We start from the raw sequence: 23,548 nt of genomic DNA, 5'->3' as shown, positions 1-23,548 counted from the left end.
GGTGGATGGAACGAGACATGATGTCCCAGATGTGCTGGATTGGATTCAGGTCTGGGGAACGGGCAGGCCGGTCCATAGCATCAATGCCTTCATCATGAAGTGTGAACCTGCTCTCATCCGTGAAGAGCACAGGGCGCCGACGGAGAAGCTGCCAATCTTGGTGTTCTCCGGCAAATGCCGATCGCCCCGCACGGTGTTGGGCTGTAAGCACAGACCCCACTTGTGGATGTCGGGCCCTCGTATCACCCTCATGGAGTCTGTTTCTGACAGTTTGAGCAGAAACATGCACATTAGTGGCCTGCTGGAGGTCATTTTGTAGGGCTCCGGCAGTGCTCCTCCTGTTCCTCCTTGCACAAAGGAGCAGATAGCGGTCCCGCTGCTGGGTTGTTGTCCTCCTACGGCCCCCTCCACGTCTCCTGGTGTACCGGCCCGTCTCCTGGTATCTCCTCCGTGCTCTTGACACTGTGCTGACAGACACAGCAAACCTTCTTGCCACAGCGTGCATTGATGTGCCATCCTGGATGAGCTGCACTACCTGAGCAACTTCTGTGGGTTGTAGACACCGTCTCATGCTACCTCTAGTGGTGAGGGCACTGGCAAAATGCAAAAGTGACCAAAAATCAACCAGAAAGGGTGAGGACAGAGATGCAGAACCGTTCCTTTATAGGGGTTGTCTTGATAATTGCTTCATTTCCACCTGTTGTCTGTTCCATTTGCACAACAGTAGATGAAATTGATTCACAATCAGTGTTGCTTCCTAACTGGACAGGTTGATTTCCCAGAAGTGTGATTGACTTGGAGTTACATTGTGTTGTTTAAGTGTTCCCTTTATTTTTTTGAGCAGTGTATAATCTTCCATCGCCAGACAGTTTTACCTGGTAGTATCGTGGTCTTCTTCTCCTTGTCGCTCTTGATGTTGTTTAATAAAGACTTTTAGCTTTTAGGTGGGTCACCGTCACACTCTGATTGGAGTAACATTTTACATTTAATGGGGGAATGACGGTGCGTTCATAAGCAATTGGAAAGTTGTGACCTCCAAGTGGGAGAAAGAAAATCTCTGAACGCCTGTTGAACGGCGCATTTCCCACTAGGAAAGTCTGATGGGTTTTTTTGAGCTCCGGTAAGTAGGTCTGACATTGCAACGTTTGTAGTGAAAGGAAGATATATACTTGCTCAGTGCAAAAATCTGGCACTTCATGGGTAATTTAGGTCATACTAGTTAGAGCAGGGTATTGTGATGTTTAACAATACTAATTACTATTTTGACAGACAACGACGAGTCATAACCACATGGCTGTTTCTTTGTTGCCGTTGGTTTGCTGACCGTTTCAAACGTTCTCTGCTAGAAATGACATGTAGTGTCCAAATAATAATAATGACCTTCTGAACTCTATTTCGTCCCTGTGATAGTCTACATGGGTTATGATGAGGTTGTTGTCACTTTTCTATATTCAGACAGTAGATATAGAGCCATTTCTTTGGGGCTGCCATGTTGCCTTTTTGTTGTTGCCATGTGAACGCTCTTCACTGGAAAGTCGGAGGTTACCAAAACCAGAACTTTCCCAGCTGCCTGAATGCACCATAAGGAAAGGATGATAGTCTACAAAGCTCTGGACCCCTGAAAGCAGCGTGTTATTCTTCTCCCTACGTTATTTGGGTGGCAGGCAGCTTTTAGGCGCATTACCGCCACCTTCTGACGGGAGTAATGCATTACAACCAGTTGCATTTATTAATTGATTTTGTAGATTGTAACGACAATTTGAAATCCATGCCCCATCCCTAGTAGGAATGAAATGTTTTGTGTTTAACGACATTTAGTTAATGAGTTATTGATGCAGGAAAGTTGCTAAATATGTTTTCCAACTCGCACAAATTTATATTTAGTCGTCAGTGAATTTCTCACCTTTTACAGATCTGGAGAGTGCAATCTTTTATAGCTGTTGCACTTACTCGACAGCAACTTCATACAGGGGAGAATTAATTCTTCAGGTTTGTCAAGATCAGAGGCATTTTTGTTTGAGATAAAGCGAGGCAAAGATAAATGGCAGTCGATGTTGGATGAGTGTATAATTCAGGACGGCCATTTAAGATATAAAATAGTGCTGCACTTACAGCACAAGGTACCGCAAAGTGCTGAACATTTTAATTCTCTCTAAGTGCCTCATGTCAAATTTGGGTCATTTTATGTGTGTGGAGCTTGAAAACAGGACTTTTACCACCACTCCTGCCACCAGGAATAAGGTTTTCCTCAAACAAGTAACACTGTTGGTGTCATGAAGTGGACCCCGTCATGTAAAAGCTTGACTCTTGAAACTAAAAACACAAATGCAATACAGACAAGTTTTTGATAGAAAATATTACATTCTACCACATGGAGACGAACCAAAATATTACAACTGTGTGTCTCAAAGGAAGCACAGATTCCACTCAGTTTCTATATCAAAACAAAGCAAAGGTGGCTATGCATGAACTCAAACAATCCTGCAGGATGCTGGTGCAACTCTTGGTGAAATGGTATACTAGGTGAGATGATATACTAGGTGATTTGAATTTCTAAAGCTTTTATACACATGCAGACATCTTATTACTAAAGAATAAATGAATATAGACAAATACAACTAATTTGCAAATCACAGCATTGTTTAAATTTTTTTTTTTATTATTAAGTCTACTTTTTTGAAAGGGATGAATTTATAATTAACATATCAATAAATGATAAACTATAAACTTGCAAGTGAGTTTATTTTTACAAAGCCAACTGAAATTGTACAACTACCCCTTCAACCCACCGACTCTCAATATGAAGATTAAAATAAATCTGTTTTTGGGGCTCGTTTTTACTACAGAAAGACAGGTAGCATGTGGGCGGAGCGGGTGAATAACGAATGCATGTAGTCATATGAGGGAAGCATGTTGACCTATTTGTCAGACACAAATATTAGTCAAATATCGGTTTCTGGTATTTTGAAGAACGTTGCTCTCGTAAAAAACGGGATACATTTGGAATCACAGTAGAGTTATAGTATTATTTCAGTGGATATTAAAGGTGCGTGTAATTTCAAGACACCAGATCCTACATTTCCTATAATTTCGGATCCTGTCATTTTCTCCAAACTCCAATGTGTAGTTCTTTTTATTTTCTATCATTATTTTTGATTTTATCATCTCCAACACCATTCTGAGTAATATGCAAAATAACTGACAAACTTCAATATCAATAGGTGAGAGGCCTTTTACCGCTTCTATGATTGCCCCTGGCAGAATGACATGATTAGTTTTTCCAGTTTGGTTGTTCATATGTGACATAACGTATAACTGTGTCACACAAGATGCCAGTAATTGGGCTTCAGTAAACTGGCCACAACATGCTCAGGTTTGCTACCCAAGTCAACTGTAAATGCTTTGAACTGTCTGTGTTATGTTCCTGAGAAATAATGAGCCACAGGACAGGATACATACCTGGGGAATTATTTATAACCATTTCGCATATACACAAAACGGAGCTTGAAAGAGGCGAAATGCCACTCCACATTCAAAAGTCAGGGTGTAGAAAAACAAACTCGGCTGCAGAATGTGCGCACTTGTACAGAAACTCGGACACCAACACCAAAGCGTATGAACATTTTGAAGACCGGGAAAATTGAGGATATGCACAGCGAGTTGGGGAATTGAAGCCAGATTGTAGAAATTGAATGCGAGAGTCACAATAAAATGTTGCCCGACACATCATTTTGCTGTATGCATGGTATATAAAATCAACTTCATTATAAACATTCAAACAAGCAGTGTAATTTGTGCAAGTGAGCCATGTCTATTTCACCCCAAAAAATTAGCCAACTCAAAATTTTAAGTCAAATTCCGCTTAATATTTAATCGCTGATGTCTCACCGTGACATTACCCACCTCCGAGCGTAGCGGAAAAGGCTGGATATGACTCGTTGTCTGAAACTGTTGAAATGCAGTATGATGCCAGTATGATTACGTGGCAGGTGTCAGGATTCAGGAGTCTGGCACAGAGACACTTGTCGTGGCACCGCGATCGCTGCAAGAGGCACATGTTGCCGCTCGCTGCCTTTTCTTTTCTTTTTTGTTGGTGACCCCAATGCAGTGGCCACTAAACAAGACCCAGCTTTGAAGTGTACCTAATGTCGCTTTCTGTGGGTGTGATACATCACTTTACTGAGAAATTAACTGAAGCAGTAATAATAAAAAATGAAAACGGTTGCTTACATGTTATGATTAAAACTGTAGCAGAATTATGCCAGAGAATCGTGACGGCATGAGTCATGGCAGAGTTTAAATGAATGGAGCTGTAAGGTTTGGCCCTCAACGTTCCTCTGCAGCATTTCATCCTCTTTTCATCTCCTCTCTGTGCTGCATAGAGCCTGAACACTGAATGCCAGTAATTAAATTACTGCCGTTGGACTTTTCAAGGCTGAGAGTGCATGTGCGACTTTGTTTTTTGTTTTTTTTTGCGCAGAGGTTGTGCAATTGAATTGCTATTGATTTGTGCACTGTGAAGCCATTGTCTGGACATTTTTCTTTGCCGCTAGCCCTCCACTGTGAGTGTATTATGACATGTATTAGATTAAACTTTATCCTAGCTTTTCATTTGAAACGTCTCCTGGGGCTTCCTTCAGGATGTGATTTGGCTACTTAAAGCGTGGTCATGGCAATTTATCTTTCCATCATTCACTTTTATTCTGCCCTTATCTATCTCCCAATGTTGTGAATGGTGTATTTAGGTATAATCAGATTGTCCAGAATGGCATCTGGTTTGAACAGAGGAATTACAGATGTTCAGTTACTGTTGGCTACATGACTCTCGGGTCCTGTGCAGACCGAGGGCCTCATTTTATACCTGTTGTGTACACACAAAACGGCCTTTAAAAGGGCTTACGCCCCTCCCTTTGCAAAATGGGCGAACTGTGTTATAAACATTGTGTTGTGCATGTGCACGGTGTTATAAATATATATATATATATATATATACACTGTATACTGCATAGTAGCATGCTAATATTAGCTGTTTAATGCAATGAGGTCCTGTTCAGTCTTCTGTCTGCTGCAGTTATGATGCTGATGTAAAGCAGTAATAGGCACACCTTTGCAATAATCATGCTTTTTAATCAGCATCTTGATAGGCCTCTTGTCAGGTGAATTGAATGGAATATCTTGGCAAAAGTCAAGTGCTCGCTAATTTGAGCAAACATTTTTTTTTTAGAGAAAGTAACCTTTTGTGTTCATACATTTACAATTATAACAAGAATGCCTGGATTTTCTAAATCCCACACCCTGCATTTTGCCAAAATAAAGTTCCAGCCCATTTCCACCCTGGGATGTGTGGAATTTTTTTGAACACCACTGCAGCAGGAGCTAATATTTGACCCCAAACAAGGATATCCTTCAATTCTTGGTCATTTTTAGTGAAATAAAAGCTACATTTTCTTGTGTGCATATGTTATGCTCACTGACGCTGACCATGTTGAGAAAAGAAATTTCAATTTTTGAAGACCTTATGTACTGCAGTATATGCAGTATATTTTATGCCCATTTTTAACATACACCAACATTATAATTTTGTTCAGCATTGAGAACTCATAATCAGACCAATAGTACAACAAATGTTTCATGTTCCTGAGGACTTTAAACCATCCTTCCACAATTGAGGTTCTTTATTTAATCTCAAATCATTGCAACAGCAGGTTTATCTGAGGTCAGGGCATTTCTTCTGTTGGATCTGACTGATCAGCTGTTCGGTCTTGTCATGGATTTTAATGTCAATCCTGTTGAAACCTTTCTGTAGCAGTTTGTTTATTACCAAATGTAGCTTATTTCACAGCTCTGTCTCTATGCAATAAGGTGGTGTTGTGTCCACACTACATACTGATGACCTCTACGCGCTAATATGACAGTGGTAACTAACAAACTGTTACATATTGTCAGGACAGATCAGGTAAACTTCCCAATGTGTCCCCAGATGTCTCCCATTGCATAGCCATTTCCTGATACTATAAATAAAGTACAGCTTATCTATATGAAAACCCCATTTAAAAAGGACACTGTAAAATGTGACATAATGTGATGTTTTGTAAATCAAGCCGAATTAAAAATAGACCAAAGACAACATATCAAATGCAAAAATTGAGAAATGTTACTGTACCATTAAAAATGCAAAACATTTTTTTATTTGATAGCAACACATTTCAAAAAGTTGGGACAAGGGCAACAAGAGACTGGAAAAGTTGTGTAATACTAAGAACAATCCTAGTGGAACATCCCACCTCTAATTAGGTTAATTGGTAACATGTCAGTGACATGATGGGATATAAAAAGAGCATCCCAAAGATGTAGAGTTTCTCAGCAGTGAAGATGGGGAGGAGTTCAACAACACTGGGAAAAATAGTGCAACATTCTAAGCATAATGTTCCTATATGTGAAATTGCAAATCATTTGAAGATTTCATCATCTTTGGTACATAAAAACATCAAAAGGGAATCTGGAGAAATCTCTATGCAATGGATGAGACAAAAAAAACCAATCAATATTTCATAGTGATGGTCCTCAGGTGGCGTTGCATTAAAAACAGACACAATTCTGAAGTGGAAATCATTGCATGGGCTCAGGAACACTCCCAAAAAACATTGTCTGGGAAAACAGTTTATCACTGCATCCACAAATGCTGGGTCTTAAACTCCACCCCCATTTCATCATCATTGGATCATGTTTATGGTTTCTTCTTTCCATGGTAAATTAGTGCACGTGGCATGGTTAACATGCACATTTGGAAGTAAAAGTTGACTCGCAACCAAAAGGTTTTGATTTGCAGCCAAAGAGGCCTAAATGACAATAAAACAAAATCAGTGAGGCAAAAGGACACTGGCTTCATAAGCAAAATGCCTGAGGCTGATTCCGAAACCAACAAAACTTTAAAGGATTATTTGTTTGTGTTCCAGATGATATTATTCTTGGGGCATGTGGTTTTACTTACAAATTTAGTTTTTGATCAGAAGTGTGTGAAATTTTCTCTCAAAAAACACTATTCACAACATCATTACCTGCAATAATCATCAGATACACCACTAACTGTCAGCGTGTCTGTCAGAAAATACCCTTAACTACATTGCTCATGGAAAATTTTTCTTGTTTTGTCTAGACATTGAGACATACCTGGCTAACACACTGCAGTCTGTTTGTGTTTTGGTTGGACAGCAGACAGAAGTTATCTGTGCTGAGGTTGAGTCAGAGGAGACGAGTGTCAGCTGGTTTTTATTTAGCTGTCGCCGGTCAGCCACTGTTTGATCTGTCTTCTTTTTCCATCTTGCTGAGACAAGACAACAAAACGTACACACACACACACACACACACACACACACACACACACACACACACACACACACACACACACACACACACACACACACAGATACACTCCTCCAGACAATTCCACAAATTCCATGGGTGAGGAAGCTTGCTGTTGAGTTAAAACTTAGTGGTATAGTAGTATAATAGTAGTATATTCCTTTGTGGTAATGTAATGGATCCATTTATGGGCATTTACTTTAATATTTATAGTTCAAATCCTGACATTGCACCACAGGGCAGATTTTCGTGGGTGTACCTTTCGTACTGCCTCTGTGTGCCTGTCAGGCACTCTCAGCACCTTTTGCACCTCAGACTGTGCGCCTGCCTTGTTAATTATTTAGTTTTATCTTAGGAGGCGTGTTGTGCTGCTTTAACCCAGCCGGCCTTACATGATGTGTTTCTGAGCTTCGTAATGATACCAGACTCTCAGCTCTCTGTCCTGAAGGGGTGAGGGGGGGGGCACTGTGGGGACCCAGAGAGAGGGACCTGATTTATTCATAGCTCTCCATAACACCACTGCTAATAGCATGAAGCCGAAGGGATTTGCTAAGCAGACTTCCTTGCATTAAGCACATTCCTTCCTCTGCTTGGTGTCTGACCCACTATTTGTCAGTGTTCAGAGGTGATTAAAGAAGCCCTGACCTCTGTGGCTCCAACTTCTCCTTACGCACTTCAAAATAACAGCAATGGCAGCAATATATGCAACAAACTCTCTGAATATATTCCACATGACTTGAGTTTGGAGCCATGGAGCATCTTATAGCTGCGATTTTTGTTTAAGCTGACTGTAAGCAGTATGACTTGGTGGCTAGCTTTAATTAGCCATGCATGACATAAAGGAAGAGAAGGAGTGGTTGAAAAGGCCAGCTTGAGGCCTTACACAACTGACCTTTTATTAGGTTAGGTTAGGTAGTTACTTTATTAATCCCCGAGGGGAAATTTTTTTCGCTACAGAAGCAATAAGATAATAATAGAATAATAGAAAAGCAATAAAATAGCAGTAAAAAATATAAAATGCACAGTATATACAGTACAGTGTATATATATGTATATTATATACAAACAACCAAGAAACACAGTCAACAGTGTTATTGTTGTGTGATGGATTTTGCCAGAGGTGAGTTATTGTACAGACTTATTGCAGTCGGCAGGAATGATCTCCTGTATCTGTCCTTGTGACAGTGGAGCTGGAGGAATCTTTTGGAGAAAGTGCTCCGCTGTCCCTGCAGCAGGTGGTGGAGAGGGTGGTCAGGATTATCCAATATAGATAATAGTTTGTTCAGCGTCCTCCTCTCCACCACCTTTTCCAGGCTGTCCAGTTTGAAGCCGATGATGGAGCCGGCCCTCTTAACCAGTTTGTTAAGTCTGTTGGTGTCACCGGCTCCAATGCTGCTCCCCCAGCAGACCACAGCGAAGTACAATGCACTGGCCACAACCGACTGGTAGAACATCTCCAACATCTTGCTGCACACATTGAAGGATCGAAGTTTCCTCAAGAAAAAGAGTCGACTCATCCCCTTCTTGTAGACAGCGTTGATGTTGGTCTTCCAGTTCAGTCTGTTGTCATGGAGACACCAGGTACTTGTACTCCTCAACCATGTCCACCTCCTCTCCCAGAACTCTCAGCGGTTGTGGAGCCGTCGTCTTCCTCCTGAAGTCGACCACCATCTCTCTGGTCTTGGCCACGTTCAGGAGCAGGTGATTTCTTCCCGCCCACTCCACAAAGTCCTCCACTACTGCCCTGTACTCGTCCTCCCGTCCATCCCTTATACACCCTACCGCTGCAGAGTCATCAGAGAACTTCTGCAGATGGCAGGACTCCGAGTTGTACTGGAAGTCAGTTGTGTAGAAGGTGAACAGGAAGGGGGACAGAACAGTTCCCTGAGGAGCTCCAATACCACTGACCACCGTATCAGACAGCACACTGCCCAGACGGACAAACTGTGGTCTGCCTGTCATTAATCCAGGAGACAGTGGACGCGTCCACCCCCACCACCCGCAGCTTCTCACTCAGCAGCAGTGGTTGGATGGTGTTAAATGCACTGGAGAAATCAAAGAAAGTGATTCTCACAGAGTCACCGGTTCCATCCAGGTGAGACTGAGCTCATTGCAGCAGGTAGATGATGGCATCGTCCACTCCCACATGAGGCTGGTACGCAATTAGATTAAAAAAATTAACTGTAATTTATGTCTCAATCAGCGTTTCTATATCAATTATCAGGCGTGATAACGAAGCAAAGCAAAGGGAAAATATGGCTGCCGTCGTATAGCTACAATCATTTTAGCAGCCATTTGTGGGTTGAAACTCCCTCTTCATCGACATGGTGACCACTGGGTGAAACAGAGGAGTGTGGATGTTACATAATTTGGTGCTGGAGTGACAGCTGACCTCCAAAGCTGTTGTCAAATATCAGACGTGTTTTCAATATCTGGTTGAAAATAAATTATATATTTGGATATAGATATGTCACTGCGACAGAAGTATAGACGTCTCTAAAGACTGAAGAATACGTTTTTCATCCAATTAAAAAAAAAAAATCAGTGTCTTAATAGGGAGTTTGCATTATATTAGTTGCACTTATAAGCTGCTTGTAATGTAGCTCATTGGAACCACAATTTTTATTTTTTTTTTCTCACCTGCGACCGTTTGTCTGTGGAGTCGAGGATACTTTAATATGCAAACTGGCAGCACACCGTCAACGAACTACAAAAAAGTCGATATTGATTAAACTAACTCCACAAATCCCACGGAAAGACCCGCGTCGTTTGACCTCCCTATCCTGTCTGTGGCTCTCAGGCCACTGAAGACATGAATCTTGAATTTACCATATTGATATAGTTTTGTCACTTAAACAGGCGGAGATGGTAGATAAATCAACATTTGGTTGGGCAGTCATTATTTTGTCAGCAGGATGGTGCATTGAGTCTAAATGAACTAGTGTGTGTGGTAATGAAGCAACATGTGCAACAGTGGTTTATTGATGTGTTTCAATAGTTTTGGACAACAGTGGAGCTCTATGGTATAAAGGGATAAGATATATCAGGCATACAGTACAAACACAGTAAAATGATAAATGGTCTGTACTTGTATAGCGCTTTATCACCTTTTGGTCTCAAAGCACTTTAACATAGTTTTTCCCATTCACACACTAATGAGACAGATCACCACGCAAGGTGCTGCCATCAGGAGAACATTCACACATCGATGGTACACCATCGGGAGCAACTTAGGGTTCAGTGTCTTGCTCAAGGACACTTAGGCATGTGGACAGGAGGAGCGAACCACTAACCTTCCAATTAGTGTTCAACCCACTCTACCGTCTGAGCCACAGCCTCCCAGTACGTATCACTGTGTTTTTGTTGGGTTGAGTCTTTGTTTTGGTCACAAGGCACACAATGTATACAAGTATTTCAAAGGTACACCTTTACAAATGGTTATAGGTAATCATCATAAATAAGCCAAACTCCAAGGCACCAGTGCGCCGCGGACCACAGTTACAGAACCACTGGTCTAAAACATCAGATGTCACAGGGAACACACATTTGCCAGTGTGAGTGTATTTCACTGAGTGTGTGTGTGTGTGTGTGTTTAAAACCTGTGATGGACATTTCAACAGAGTTTATCTTGAATTAGGCAAAACTTTGCCTGTCTATTAGCCAATAGCAAGTAAATTAATATTAAGCTCTGACTTTTCTGACACAGCAGATTCTGAAAAGGATGATCATAGGGCCCAACTTGGATTTCCAGTCATATTCTGTATGGAGTTTGCAGGACTGTAAAGTGAAACATCTGATTCTTGGTGTTTTTCTATTATCAGCCATGTAGTCTCCAGCTGCTCTCCAGCTGTGTGTGTCTGTGTGTTTCTGTATTGCTGCTAACTGCCAGCAATGCGAAAGTGTGTGTGTGTGTGTGTGTGTGTGTGTGTGTGTGTGTGTGTGTGGTATGACTGAAGTGATGTAATGTCTCACTTTACCTCGGTGAGAGTACTTTCCTTTACACACAAACACACACACACACACACACACACACACACACACACATTGAGGAAGGCGCAGTATAAAGTGAAGTTTTAAGTGTACCAAAACGAGAAAAAGGTGCAATTCAAGTTGTTTTTTTCATTCATAATGTCTGAAAAGTAGCATCAGATTTAGTTTGCAATGTTGCGTTTTTTCGGAATAAATGGAACTTTGTGTGACAACATAGTGGATAGATTGGTTTTCTATTGTAAACAGCAGCACTTGGGCTAAACAGTTACATGACTCAGACAGGGGGGAGTGAATTCCTTCATAAGATGTTTAGGCTAATCATAAAGTGAAATGAGAAATTGTATGTCACACAAAGATGGACAAAAAAAAAAAATTCTAATCGCTGGTCTGAAACTTGTTCAACTTCAGCTAAATATGTTTGAAGTCAAATTGTTAAAAGTTGGTGTCAATAAATAGAAGTAAAGCTATTAAATGTTTTAGAATCTCATGACCTAATCTAAGTGTCAACTATAACCTCTTTCCACCTCTGCTTCTTCTTCTTCCAGCCCTCCAGTGTCACTGTGACCGCTGCAGTGCCAACTCCAGCTGCACGACAGATGGCGTCTGTTTTGTCGCCATTCGCAAGTCGGGTAGCCGGCTGACCACAGAGCAGCGCCAGTGTGTCCACGAAAATGAACTGATCCCGCGAGACCGGCCCTTCATCTGTGCCCCGTCAGTCAAACATGACAGTGGCATTTACCCAATGTGCTGTACCACGGACTATTGCAACAAACACCCCGACCTCGAAATCTTCCCCGGTAAGAATACACACAGAAACAAGCTTGTGTTTACATACTTTTGAGGCCCTTGACATATATTGTCAATGTTTAACTAGTCTTTGATTGTGAATTCGAAGCAAATGTTCGGTAGTATTGATGTAACCGTATTTTCAACTGTTGTAAAAACTATAGTTCTGTCAGTGACAAATGAAATGCACAACTAATAAATGTATTTAAGCCAATTGTTAATGAACGCACACAATCACTGTGTATATTTGCTGTTTGTGCATTCAGTGGTGAATCCCATGCTTCAGCCAGGCAGAAATCAACCTGGAATGTAAACTAAGTGAAGAGGAGGGAAAAAAAAGCGAGGTTAACTCACCCGCTGTTATCAGGCAGTATCAGCTGGCATATGGTGAATGGATAGAATGGGTGGGGTCATATTGCCCGCAGCCCTTGTCAGATTTGCTTTGAATTAAAGAGTCGCTTGTACTGATCAACACTGATTGCACATTGTATTGTATATTGACAGGGAGAAAAAAATGTGAATGTCTTAAGTCAATAATAGTTGATCTGATTACCACACAGTGTGAGCCAATGATCAATAACACATTGCTCTACCCAATGTTGTTCTTTGAAAAAAAAAAAAAAAAAAAAAAAAAAAAAAAATCCAGTAATAAATAATAATTCTCTGTAATCGTGAAAGGTCATTGGTGGTGTTATGTATATTCAACAGCTCCAGTCAATTGTATTGACATATAAAAAGAAAGATCTTGACGCCCTATCTTGGCATAGTTCAGTTCTCTGCTTTTGATGTGTGTTTAGGGGCGATTCAATCAGTCTTTATTCTGCAATGCGGAAGCAGTTTACAGAACATACTCTGTTTTACTGAATATCTTACATATTAGTCTACAAAGTGATATCTAAATTCAGCTCTCTGACACCAACAGAATGGAATGTCGTTTTTACAGGAAGGTTGTATTATAGACTGTGTATTATATAGTATATATAAATGGAAGACATGTTTCCACTTCCTCTTACTGTTTATGGGCGGCACGGTGGTGCAGTGGTTAGCATTGTCACCTCACAGCAAAAAGGTTCTGGGTTCGAATCCGGTCCTGGGCCTTTCTGTGCGGAGTTTGCATGTTCTCCCTGTGCTTGCGTGGGTTCTCTCCGGGTTCTCCGGCTTCCTCCCATCATCCAAAAACATGCACCTTAGGTCAGGTTACCTGGCGCCGCGCTAGTGGCAGCCTGTTGCAGCAGCTGCCCCCTGAGAGCCCCCCCCCCCTGCTGCAGCGAAGAAATTCCCCCTCGGGGATTAATAAAGTAAAAGAAAAAAAAAAGTGAAGTCTAAATATCCTCAATACAGTCGCTGCCATTTTGCTCTGGTAACGTCACTTGTAACCAGAGTCTATGTCACGTGTGTCAAAATCCTGCCCATTCAACCACCTGATTCAAATGAAACTCAAATTTTGAATAAAGCAAGTACTTGACTCAAGAGTTTATGTCAATCACAATGTCACACCCTTTGATAGCATCAGATAACTAATTAAAACCAAATTAATTAGAAAAAGTGAACAGTTGAACACTGCGAAAAAATTTAGTTTGGCCCGACTGGCAACTCACCCATTGGTAATGAGATACAGTGGGTACGGAAAGCATTCAGACCCCTTTACATTTTTCACTCTTTGTTTCATTGCAGCCATTTGCTAAAATCAAAAAAAGTTCATTTTATTTCTCATTAATGTACACTCAGCACCCCATCTTGACAGAAAAAAACAGAAATGTAGAAATTTGTGCAAATTTATTAAAGAAGAAAAACTGAAATATCACATGGTCATAAGTATTCAGACCCTTTGCTGTGACACTCATATTTAACTCACATGCTGTCCATTTCTTCTGATCCTCCTTGAGATGGTTCTACTCCTTCATTGGAGTCCAGCTGTGTTTAATTAAACTGATTGGACTTGATTAGGAAAGGCACACACCTGTCTGTATAAGACCTTACAGCTCACAGTGCATGTCAGAGCAAATGAGAATCATGAGGTCGAAGGAACTGTCCAAGGAGCTCAGAGACAGAATTGTGGCAAGGCACAGATCTGGCCAAGGTTACAAAATAATTTCTGCAGCACTCAAGGTTCCTAAGAGCACAGTGGCCTCCATAATCCTTAAATGGAAGAAGTTTGGGACGACCAGAACTCTTCCTAGACCTGGCCGTCCAGCTAAACTGAGCAATCGTGGGAGAAGAGCCTTGGTGAGAGAGGTAAAGAAGAACCCAAAGATCACTGTGGCTGAGCTCCAGAGATGCAGTAGGGAGATGGGAGAAAGTTCCACAAAGTCAACTATCACTGCAGCCCTCCACCAGTCGGGGCTTTATGGCAGAGTGGCCCGACGGAAGCCTCTCCTCAGTGCAAGACATATGAAAGCCTGCATAGAGTTTGCCAAAAAACACATGAAGGACTCCCAGACTATGAGAAATAAGATTCTCTGGTCTGATGAGACCAAGATTGAACTTTTTGGCATTAATTCTAAGCGGTATGTGTGGAGAAAACCAGGCACTGCTCATCACCGGCCCAATACAATCCCAACAGTGAAACATGGTGGTGGCAGCATCATGCTATGGGGGTGTTTTTCAGCTGCAGGGACAGGACGACTGGTTGCAATTGAAGGAAAGATGAATGCGGCCAAGTACAGAGATATCCTGGAAGAAAACCTCTTCGAGAGTGCTCTGGACCTCAGACTGGGCCGAAGGTTCACCTTCCAACAAGACAATGACCCTAAGCACACAGCTAAAATAACAAAGGAGTGGCTTCGGAACAACTCTGTGACCATTCTTGACTGGCCCAGCCAGAGCCCTGACCTAAACCCAATTGAGCATCTCTGGAGAGACCTGAAAATGGCTGTCCACCAACGTTCACCATCCAACCTGACGGAACTGGAGAGGATCTGCAAGGAAGAATGGCAGAGGATCCCCAAATCCAGGTGTGAAAAGCTTGTTGCATCATTCCCAAGAAGACTCATGGCTGTACTAGCTCAAAAGGGTGCTTCTACTCAATACTGAGCAAAGGGTCTGAATACTTATGACCATGTGGTATTTCAGTTTTTCTTTTTTAATAAATTTGCACAAATTTCTACATTTCTGTTTTTTTCTGTCAAGATGAGGTGCTGAGTGTACATTAATGAGAAATAAAATGAACTTTTTTGATTTTAGCAAATGGCTGCAGTGAAACAAAGAGTGAAAAATTTAAAGGGGTCTGAATACTTTCCATACCCACTGTAGATGGAGTTTGGGAGGACCGGGGGGTTGTGAGAGCGTGAGAACCTGATGACGCTATACTGGCCGACTGATATCGGAAACCTGACTGCACCCCTGGCATATCAACCAAACTGGGCACGCTCTCAGGCATGCCTTACTTTGGGGAATAATATCTAAAAAATAATTGAATGGAATTATATTAAGAAGAACCACAAGAACCCTTATTGGAAGTATTTAATTTGTATTGGGACCCAAACGATTTATATGTGTAAAAGCCTCCAAGTTGACTTGTTGAAATAAGCATGGGAACTGTGAGGGGGGAAAAAAACTGAGCACTGCCGTTCAGGAGTTTGCGCTTCAAAAGTAGAAAGCAAAACAGAAATCTGTTGGAAAAATACATACGAGAGGTGTTTGGTGTTCTTCCATTGTAGTCTCATTTTAAACTGGAACAAATGCCTTTTAAAGTGGCATCACTACTGTTAGAAAGTAGAGCTTAGCAATTGAGCTGGTAAAGTCCTCTTGAAAAATTGCAGTGTAAGCTTCACTGTGGAACTGAGCATGAAGGCATTAATTAAACCAGAGTGGGGAATTAGCACCAGCCACCAACAAAAGGCTGGTCAAATATAAAAGTGGCAGATTGATTTCAAACATAAAATAGTAGTTTCTTGAATGGCCAGTAAAATTCAACATTTTACTAATTTTACTTGATATGTGCAGGGAGGTCCCAGAACAGATGGCTCTGTTCTCAGACCTCCCTGCCCTTCCACGTGCATACATGAAAAGCCTAATACCTGGAAAGCACACCTGTCTGTCCTTCCATGTGCCTACATGGAACAGGGAGGACAGAGGGCAGGGAGAGCGGCAGCAAGACCCCGGACAGAACAGAGCAGGCATCAATGACAACTGAATTGACTTGTTGAATAAATTAGACACCGTATTAAGGGAGGGACTGGGGTGGCGGTGGGTTGCAAAACGGCTTGCAGGGGAAGCGGCGAGGGTAGGCAGGCTAAAGCAGCTTAAATAAGGTGCCTTGTCTGAGATTTGCCAATTGAATAAATGGTTGGAAATCAGATGAGCAATCAGCTGATGGAGGTTGAACTCAAGATTAGCTGATGAAGCTGTCAACAGAGCTGAGCTTTACCTTGTGGCTGCCTGAACTAACGCTATGCTCGATTTCAGTCAGGACCTCTTTAATCAAAGAAAGGTTTTATTGAAGGGGCAATAAGTTACATTTGGCAGCATGTCTTCGTTCGGGGACCTCCCTCCCTCCCTTCCATGTGTACACGTGAAAAACGTACAACAAGGAGAGCAGCAGCACAAAATAACCAGCAAACTTCCAGAGCCTCCCATGTGCTTTACACAGGAGAGTGTGTAGAAGGGGGCCAGCTTGAAGGAAGTCAGTTGGACGATAATGACATCATAAGATGATTAAATTTAAGTATTGAGCTAGAGTATAACTAGTGGGAGCTCTGCAGTTTGCCATAACATTTATTTAATAAGACAGCAGATCCCTCCATTCCATTAGTCGCAGAGCAGAGACCAGAACCTGAGGTGTGATCTGCAGCCGTCATCCAAGCTCAGCATGTCATGCAGTTCCTCTACAGATTTGGAGAGGTCAAGGAGCCTGGATGTAAATGAGCATCTCTGGGGAGTAACACGCATTGCAAAATTGAGGTTCCCTACCAAAGACAGAACTTCTCTTTTAGAAATTATTACTTTTTTCATAACCCCTCTGATGCAATTTAATTTTTTTTTTTGGAGATTATTAATGTAGGGCAGAGCTGCACCACTTTGGTTTTAAATGAGCAGCAAAGCGCATTCAAGAACATTTAGCTGTGAGAGCACAGGCACACATAAATACCAGTGAATCGATGCGATCGCTGGGGCCTTTTTGCAGATATGTTTTTGGCAACTTTCAAACAAACCAATGCTAATCAGTAGCCTTAATATGCAAAAAGCTTGCAGCGTGTGCATGAGTAATGACTGACGCTCTGTCAGACACGCCTGAGGGCTCCGATTAATTGTCTTGAATCAGGCGTGGTGGATTCTTGTAAAGGGCATTAGGAGCACAAATTTGAGGCCATAGGAGCCTGATTTTTATGTTATTTTTTTCTACGGCTCATATGTCTTCATTTACTACTTTTAGAACATAGTGGCAGTTTTAGCAAATAGGACAAAACCTTTTTTTGTGTTGTTTTTTGTTGTCAAAGTTACCAACTACAGTTTTTTGCCAGCAGCAGCTCTATGGAGAAGCCTTGAAAGGGTTTGTCCTGGTGTTACAGTGCTCTACCACACTTTCTCAAATAGCCGTTGTAAAAAATAAACAGAGAAATACGTTGAAATAAAACACTAACAGTCTAGTACAAAAACTTTTTTTTTTTCTCTCTTTAGCTAATTTTCTGGTTCATATGCCTGGGGTGAATTTTTATATGTTAAATGTAGATAACTAAGGCCAGGGTTCTTTTGACTGCTATGTGGGTACCACAGATGATCAGCTGCCTACAGGTCTCGGCCATTGAGCCTCACAGGCAGAGACTCACCTTGGTGCTTGTTTCAACATTCAGGCTTTATTCAGGTTGCCATGAACTTCACCTGTGCACCATGTCTTTGTCCCCCTCTTCTTTGGATTAGCTGAGTTAGGCACTGCCAAGGTGGCAATGAGGAGCTACCCACATTGAGCTTCAAATCCTTGCTGGCCAAATTTTTTTTATTTTTTTATATACATAGTGTATGGGTTTAAAGGGAACACCCAAAACCACAACAGCCATGCTCATTATTGGCCAGTTATGAAGTTACTCACTAAGGTGATGTTCATTAATAATAGCTGATACTGTTTGTCATTTAAGCCAATAAAGCAAAGAAATGAAAGACTCACCTGAATATTTGTTATATTTGCCAACCCGGGTGCCTGAACAAAGTCAGTCACCGCTGCAACCAAATAAGACATGTAAACACTAATTGTATGGAGGGAAATGCTGTCCATGTATAGTCAAGTAAAGTATAAAGTGGACAGGAAAGAAAGGATAGGTTTTTGGTTTATTTTAGCCATTTTTATTTCAGATTCTTATTCATTTCAACATCCCTAATGTATTTTTTTTAATTTATTTATTTATTTTTTACAAATGTTTGTCTTTCTAATTTCCATCAAGCGATGGAAAGAAAGACCAAAGGACACAGAAAAAGACAGCCATGGATAATTAGGATTTGTTTTTTTTACATTACTTCTCTTCCTTCATGAGTGAAGGAAAAGGTGTGTGTGCATGTATGCGAGCACACTACTGGTCAATTCTCTCATCAGCCTAGCAAATTAAATGTTCACACACTAGTTGAGCTCAGAGGGAGATACAACCCAGTACAATTACAGATCAATTATTAATATTTGGTCTGCTATGTTTTCTAAACAACTCTTCTCCTTTGTGCCTTGTAGTCCCCACGGTGAAGACTCCTCCTCTGGGCCCCGTGGCCCTTGCAGCAGTGATAGCCGGCCCGGTATGTGTGCTCTGCCTGCTCCTGGTTTTGGCCTTCTATGTTTGCCACAGCCACAGGGGTCTGGGGGCCGGGGGTGCCGGGGCTCACCATCACCACCACCGGGTGCCCAACGAGGAAGACCCCTCCATGGACCACCCTTTCATCACCGTGGGAACAACGCTGAAGGACCTCATCTATGACATGACCACCTCTGGCTCTGGATCAGGTACAATACTGCATTCTCAGGGTGCACGTTGTCATTTTTCTTATCTTTGTTGGCACTGTTGAGAAATATTCAGATCCTTTACTCAAGTAAAAGTCACAGTTATGCCTGGTGATATGGACCGAAAGTCACATTGCAGTATATTTTGAATGAATGCCGATATTTATCTCAATTGTTTTTCTTCAAAGTGGGTTGACCATTCATTTGCAAGTGAAAGCTGCACGTGAAATGACACTAGCAGGTTTCTACCATAATACCAAACAAGTTGGATACATGAACGAGCTTCGCCCAGGTAGACGAAAGTAGGGCCCTTCGTCTCGCCGTAACATGTACTGCTGCTCATGAATTAGTGGATCATCAGGCTGCTGTGAGTGGTTATGTGCGCTCTGTTCTGTTCTGATCTGTTCATGTCAACCACATTTTCAATGTGGTCTAATTTTAGGCAGTGTGTGTGCAGGTATGTGTGGGCTTGCCTGTACACACATGTGCAGCAGCACGCATCTTAAAGTAGGCATCTGTAACAATGATTGGCCGGCCCAGATTCATGCTGCATAAACAGAAACTCTGCACTGGCAAAAGCTGTTCTTTATGCTCGCTGTAAATTAGCACCTTCCCATGGAGACTGGCACCTCCAACACGCTGCCAAGAAAGGACTTGGAATCGGTCTTTCTAGCTGTTTACACCATATTGCACGATGTGCAATTGTGTGTGTAACTGGTACAAATGTGTGTGTGTGCGTGCGTGCGTGCGTGCGTGCGTGCGTGCGTGCGTGCGTGCGTGCGTGCGTGCGTGCGTGTTGTCAGAACTGTGTGGGTGGTTGTAATTACTATGCTGACTCAGTGTGTATGGTGCCTGTTGAAATTGGATGCGCATTTTCATTCCACTTCCTTTTTCTACTTGCCAGAGTAGTGAGATTAAAAAAAAAAAAATCGTTTCCATATAACATTTTCTTTGTTGTTAAAGAATCTTAAATTGATAATATTAGAAATATATCCAATCCAATCAGTTCGGAGGCTTAAAAAAGAGGAGCACACTCTTAGTTAAGGGCTTCAGTAGTAAAGATGGTCTCTTTCAGAAAGTAGTTTTACTGTAGTTATTGAGCGGAAGATAAACTTAGTCATTATCTCTGCCAAACTGGTAAATCATCATCTGTTCAATGGTAATCTTCCTTAGAGACTCGGGTAGGGGGGAGGGGGGATAAAGCAGTCACATATTAATGCAATCCAGTTACTTATTAGAGACACTTTTGATGAAGATGGGGGGAAAACATTTTTAACAGGGAGAAAGTGTTAATTTTATGAGCAAACAAGTCACATGCAAAAGATGAAACAACACTACATCCACTTTTCAGTCATGTTGAACATCACATGATTGAGAATCAGCTGGTCACATGGAGAAAGAGGAATCTGTACACGGCTCTCTTTGCTCCTTTTATTTACTGTGCTTTTATAATTGGAATAGATGTTACTCCAGTAATAGCCTATTCTGCAAAAATGGTCTTTCAAATTTAATTTAAGTGTAATTCAAAACAAAATAAATCTAAAACCACTTTCCATTGTTTTGGTAATTTATTCTTTATCGACTTTCAGAATAGAACTAACATTTCCATACGATGCACTTCAAATACAATGTGTGTGTGTGTATGTATATATGTGTGTGTGTGTATATATATATATATATATATATATATATATATATATGTACAGTGGGTACGGAAAGTATTCAGACCCCTTTAAATTTTTCACTCTTTGTTTCATTGCAGCCATTTGCTAAAATCAAAAAAGTTCATTTTATTTCTCATTAATGTACACTCAGCACCCCATCTTGACAGAAAAAAACAGAAATGTAGAAATTTGTGCAAATTTATTAAAAAAGAAAAACTGAAATACCACATGGTCATAAGTATTCAGACCCTTTGCTCAGTATTGAGTAGAAGCACCCTTTTGAGCTCGTACAGCCATGAGTCTTCTTGGGAATGATGCAACAAGCTTTTCACACCTGGATTTGGGGATCCTCTGCCATTCTTCCTTGCAGATCCTCTCCAGTTCCGTCAGGTTGGATGGTGAACGTTGGTGGACAGCCATTTTCAGGTCTCTCCAGAGATGCTCAATTGGGTTTAGGTCAGGGCTCTGGCTGGGCCAGTCAAGAATGGTCACAGAGTTGTTCCGAAGCCACTCCTTTGTTATTTTAGCTGTGTGCTTAGGGTCATTGTCTTGTTGGAAGGTGAACCTTCGGCCCAGTCTGAGGTCCAGAGCACTCTCGAAGAGGTTTTCTTCCAGGATATCTCTGTACTTGGCCGCATTCATCTTTCCTTCAATTGCAACCAGTCGTCCTGTCCCTGCAGCTGAAAAACACCCCCATAGCATGATGCTGCCACCACCATGTTTCACTGTTGGGATTGTATTGGGCCGGTGATGAGCAGTGCCTGGTTTTCTCCACACATACCGCTTAGAATTAATGCCAAAAAGTTCAATCTTGGTCTCATCAGACCAGAGAATCTTATTTCTCATAGTCTGGGAGTCCTTCATGTGTTTTTTGGCAAACTCTATGCGGGCTTTCATATGTCTTGCACTGAGGAGAGGCTTCCGTCGGGCCACTCTGCCATAAAGCCCCGACTGGTGGAGGGCTGCAGTGATAGTTGACTTTGTGGAACTTTCTCCCATCTCCCTACTGCATCTCTGGAGCTCAGCCACAGTGATCTTTGGGTTCTTCTTTACCTCTCTCACCAAGGCTCTTCTCCCACGATTGCTCAGTTTAGCTGGACGGCCAGGTCTAGGAAGAGTTCTGGTCGTCCCAAACTTCTTCCATTTAAGGATTATGGAGGCCACTGTGCTCTTAGGAACCTTGAGTGCCGCGGAAATTATTTTGTAACCTTGGCCAGATCTGTGCCTTGCCACAATTCTGTCTCTGAGCTCCTTGGACAGTTCCTTCGACCTCATGATTCTCATTTGCTCTGACATGCACTGTGAGCTGTAAGGTCTTATATAGACAGGTGTGTGCCTTTCCTAATCAAGTCCAATCAGTTTAATTAAACACAGCTGGACTCCAATGAAGGAGTAGAACCATCTCAAGGAGGATCAGAAGAAATGGACAGCATGTGAGTTAAATATGAGTGTCACAGCAAAGGGTCTGAATACTTATGACCATGTGATATTTCAGTTTTTCTTTTTTTAATAAATTTGCACACATTTCTGTTTTTTTTCTGTCAAGATGGGGTGCTTAGTGTACATTAATGAGAAATAAAATGAACTTTTTTGATTTTAGCAAATGGCTGCAATGAAACAAAGAGTGAAAAATGTAAAGGGGTCTGAATACTTTCCGTACCCACTGTATATATATATATATATATATGTATACACACACACACACGTATAAATGCAAGTGCAGAACATTTACCATTTAAATCTGTGCCAACAAATTCCCAAAACGCTCTTTGCAGAAGTACATGCTCACCAAAAAGAAAAAAAGGCAACCACCAAAACAAAAACTAAATACTTATTTTTTTTTTTTTTTTACAACACAATCTTTGATTTGTGAAGATAAAATCCATCTTACGAAGCAGTTAACCGATTTCTCCCTGCATGAAGCAAATTTTTTCCAATTTACGACTAATAAAGGCTGTTATCTTTTTAAACATTTTTAAATGTCCATGTTACATAATTTCCATCCATGTATTTCAAGTTTGGCTCTCCTGTGATACCCATTTCCAGGTAAGACCAGGCATTTTCCATTTAAAAAAAAATAAAATAAAAAAAAATAATAATAATAAAAAATAAAAGGTCTTGTCCCAGAAAACATTGTAATGATTTGCATTTTGGTGATCACAGTTTCACCAGCAAACAAAGGGTTGCCATCAAAGTAGGATTTCTGAGACGGTGTGATAACATACCTTATCAGGGTGTCCCTTTTATTTCTGTAAGCTGGTTAATTTCCATGGAGTCATAGTGTATGTGGGATGTCAAATGTCAATGTTATTTTTTTTTTTGTGTTTGTGTGTGGATGGTGGACAGGCAAAAAGAGTCAATAAATGAAAACATTGATATGGGTTTTATGAATTAAATTCATTGATAAATGGGTTCCAGATTGTTTAAAAAATAAAAAAAACATTCATAATTTACACAAAAATGTGTACCTCCAACCAAATCCATCCCCTCGAAAACATGGAAACGACTTTACCGTTCGTAACTGATCGTGACCTCCGGACCCAAATATTGAGCAGAATCCTCTGTCGTCCTTCACCAAGAAAAAAACACCCTCATGTCCTGGAAGTCAAGGAACACACTCGAGACTACACTTTGGAACAACCTGCTATTTGTGACATATCCATGGAAAAATTATCTGATTCTATCAAAAAACAAACCAACAATTTTGAATCGAACATTTTTGAAAAATACCCAGCCCCAATATTTTGTAATCATTTCATATTAACATGACAAGCTGATTTATTGGTGTCAGGTTTATTTAATAAGTAACTCCTTCAAGAAGGGCTCC

General features: G+C 41.2%; 1 protein-coding gene across 1 annotated transcript in view; it reads left to right on the top strand.

Moving 5' to 3' along the window:
- The window catches only part of tgfbr1b (transforming growth factor, beta receptor 1 b), a 67,435-nt gene that overhangs the window by 16,612 nt on the left and 27,275 nt on the right, over positions 1 to 23,548 (top strand). Inside the window, exons 3-4 of the mRNA XM_069151262.1 lie at positions 11,898 to 12,149; positions 18,794 to 19,060. Coding sequence (XP_069007363.1) covers positions 11,898 to 12,149; positions 18,794 to 19,060 — 519 coding nt within the window. The remainder of the gene's footprint in view (positions 1 to 11,897; positions 12,150 to 18,793; positions 19,061 to 23,548) is intronic.

The sequence above is a fragment of the Embiotoca jacksoni genome, unplaced genomic scaffold (genome assembly GCF_022577435.1).
Source record: "Embiotoca jacksoni isolate LCO1_2020_lvr unplaced genomic scaffold, fEmbJac1.0.p SCAF_17, whole genome shotgun sequence".
Classification (NCBI taxonomy): Eukaryota; Metazoa; Chordata; class Actinopteri; family Embiotocidae; genus Embiotoca; species Embiotoca jacksoni.
This window is presented reverse-complemented; position numbering and strand designations above follow the sequence as displayed.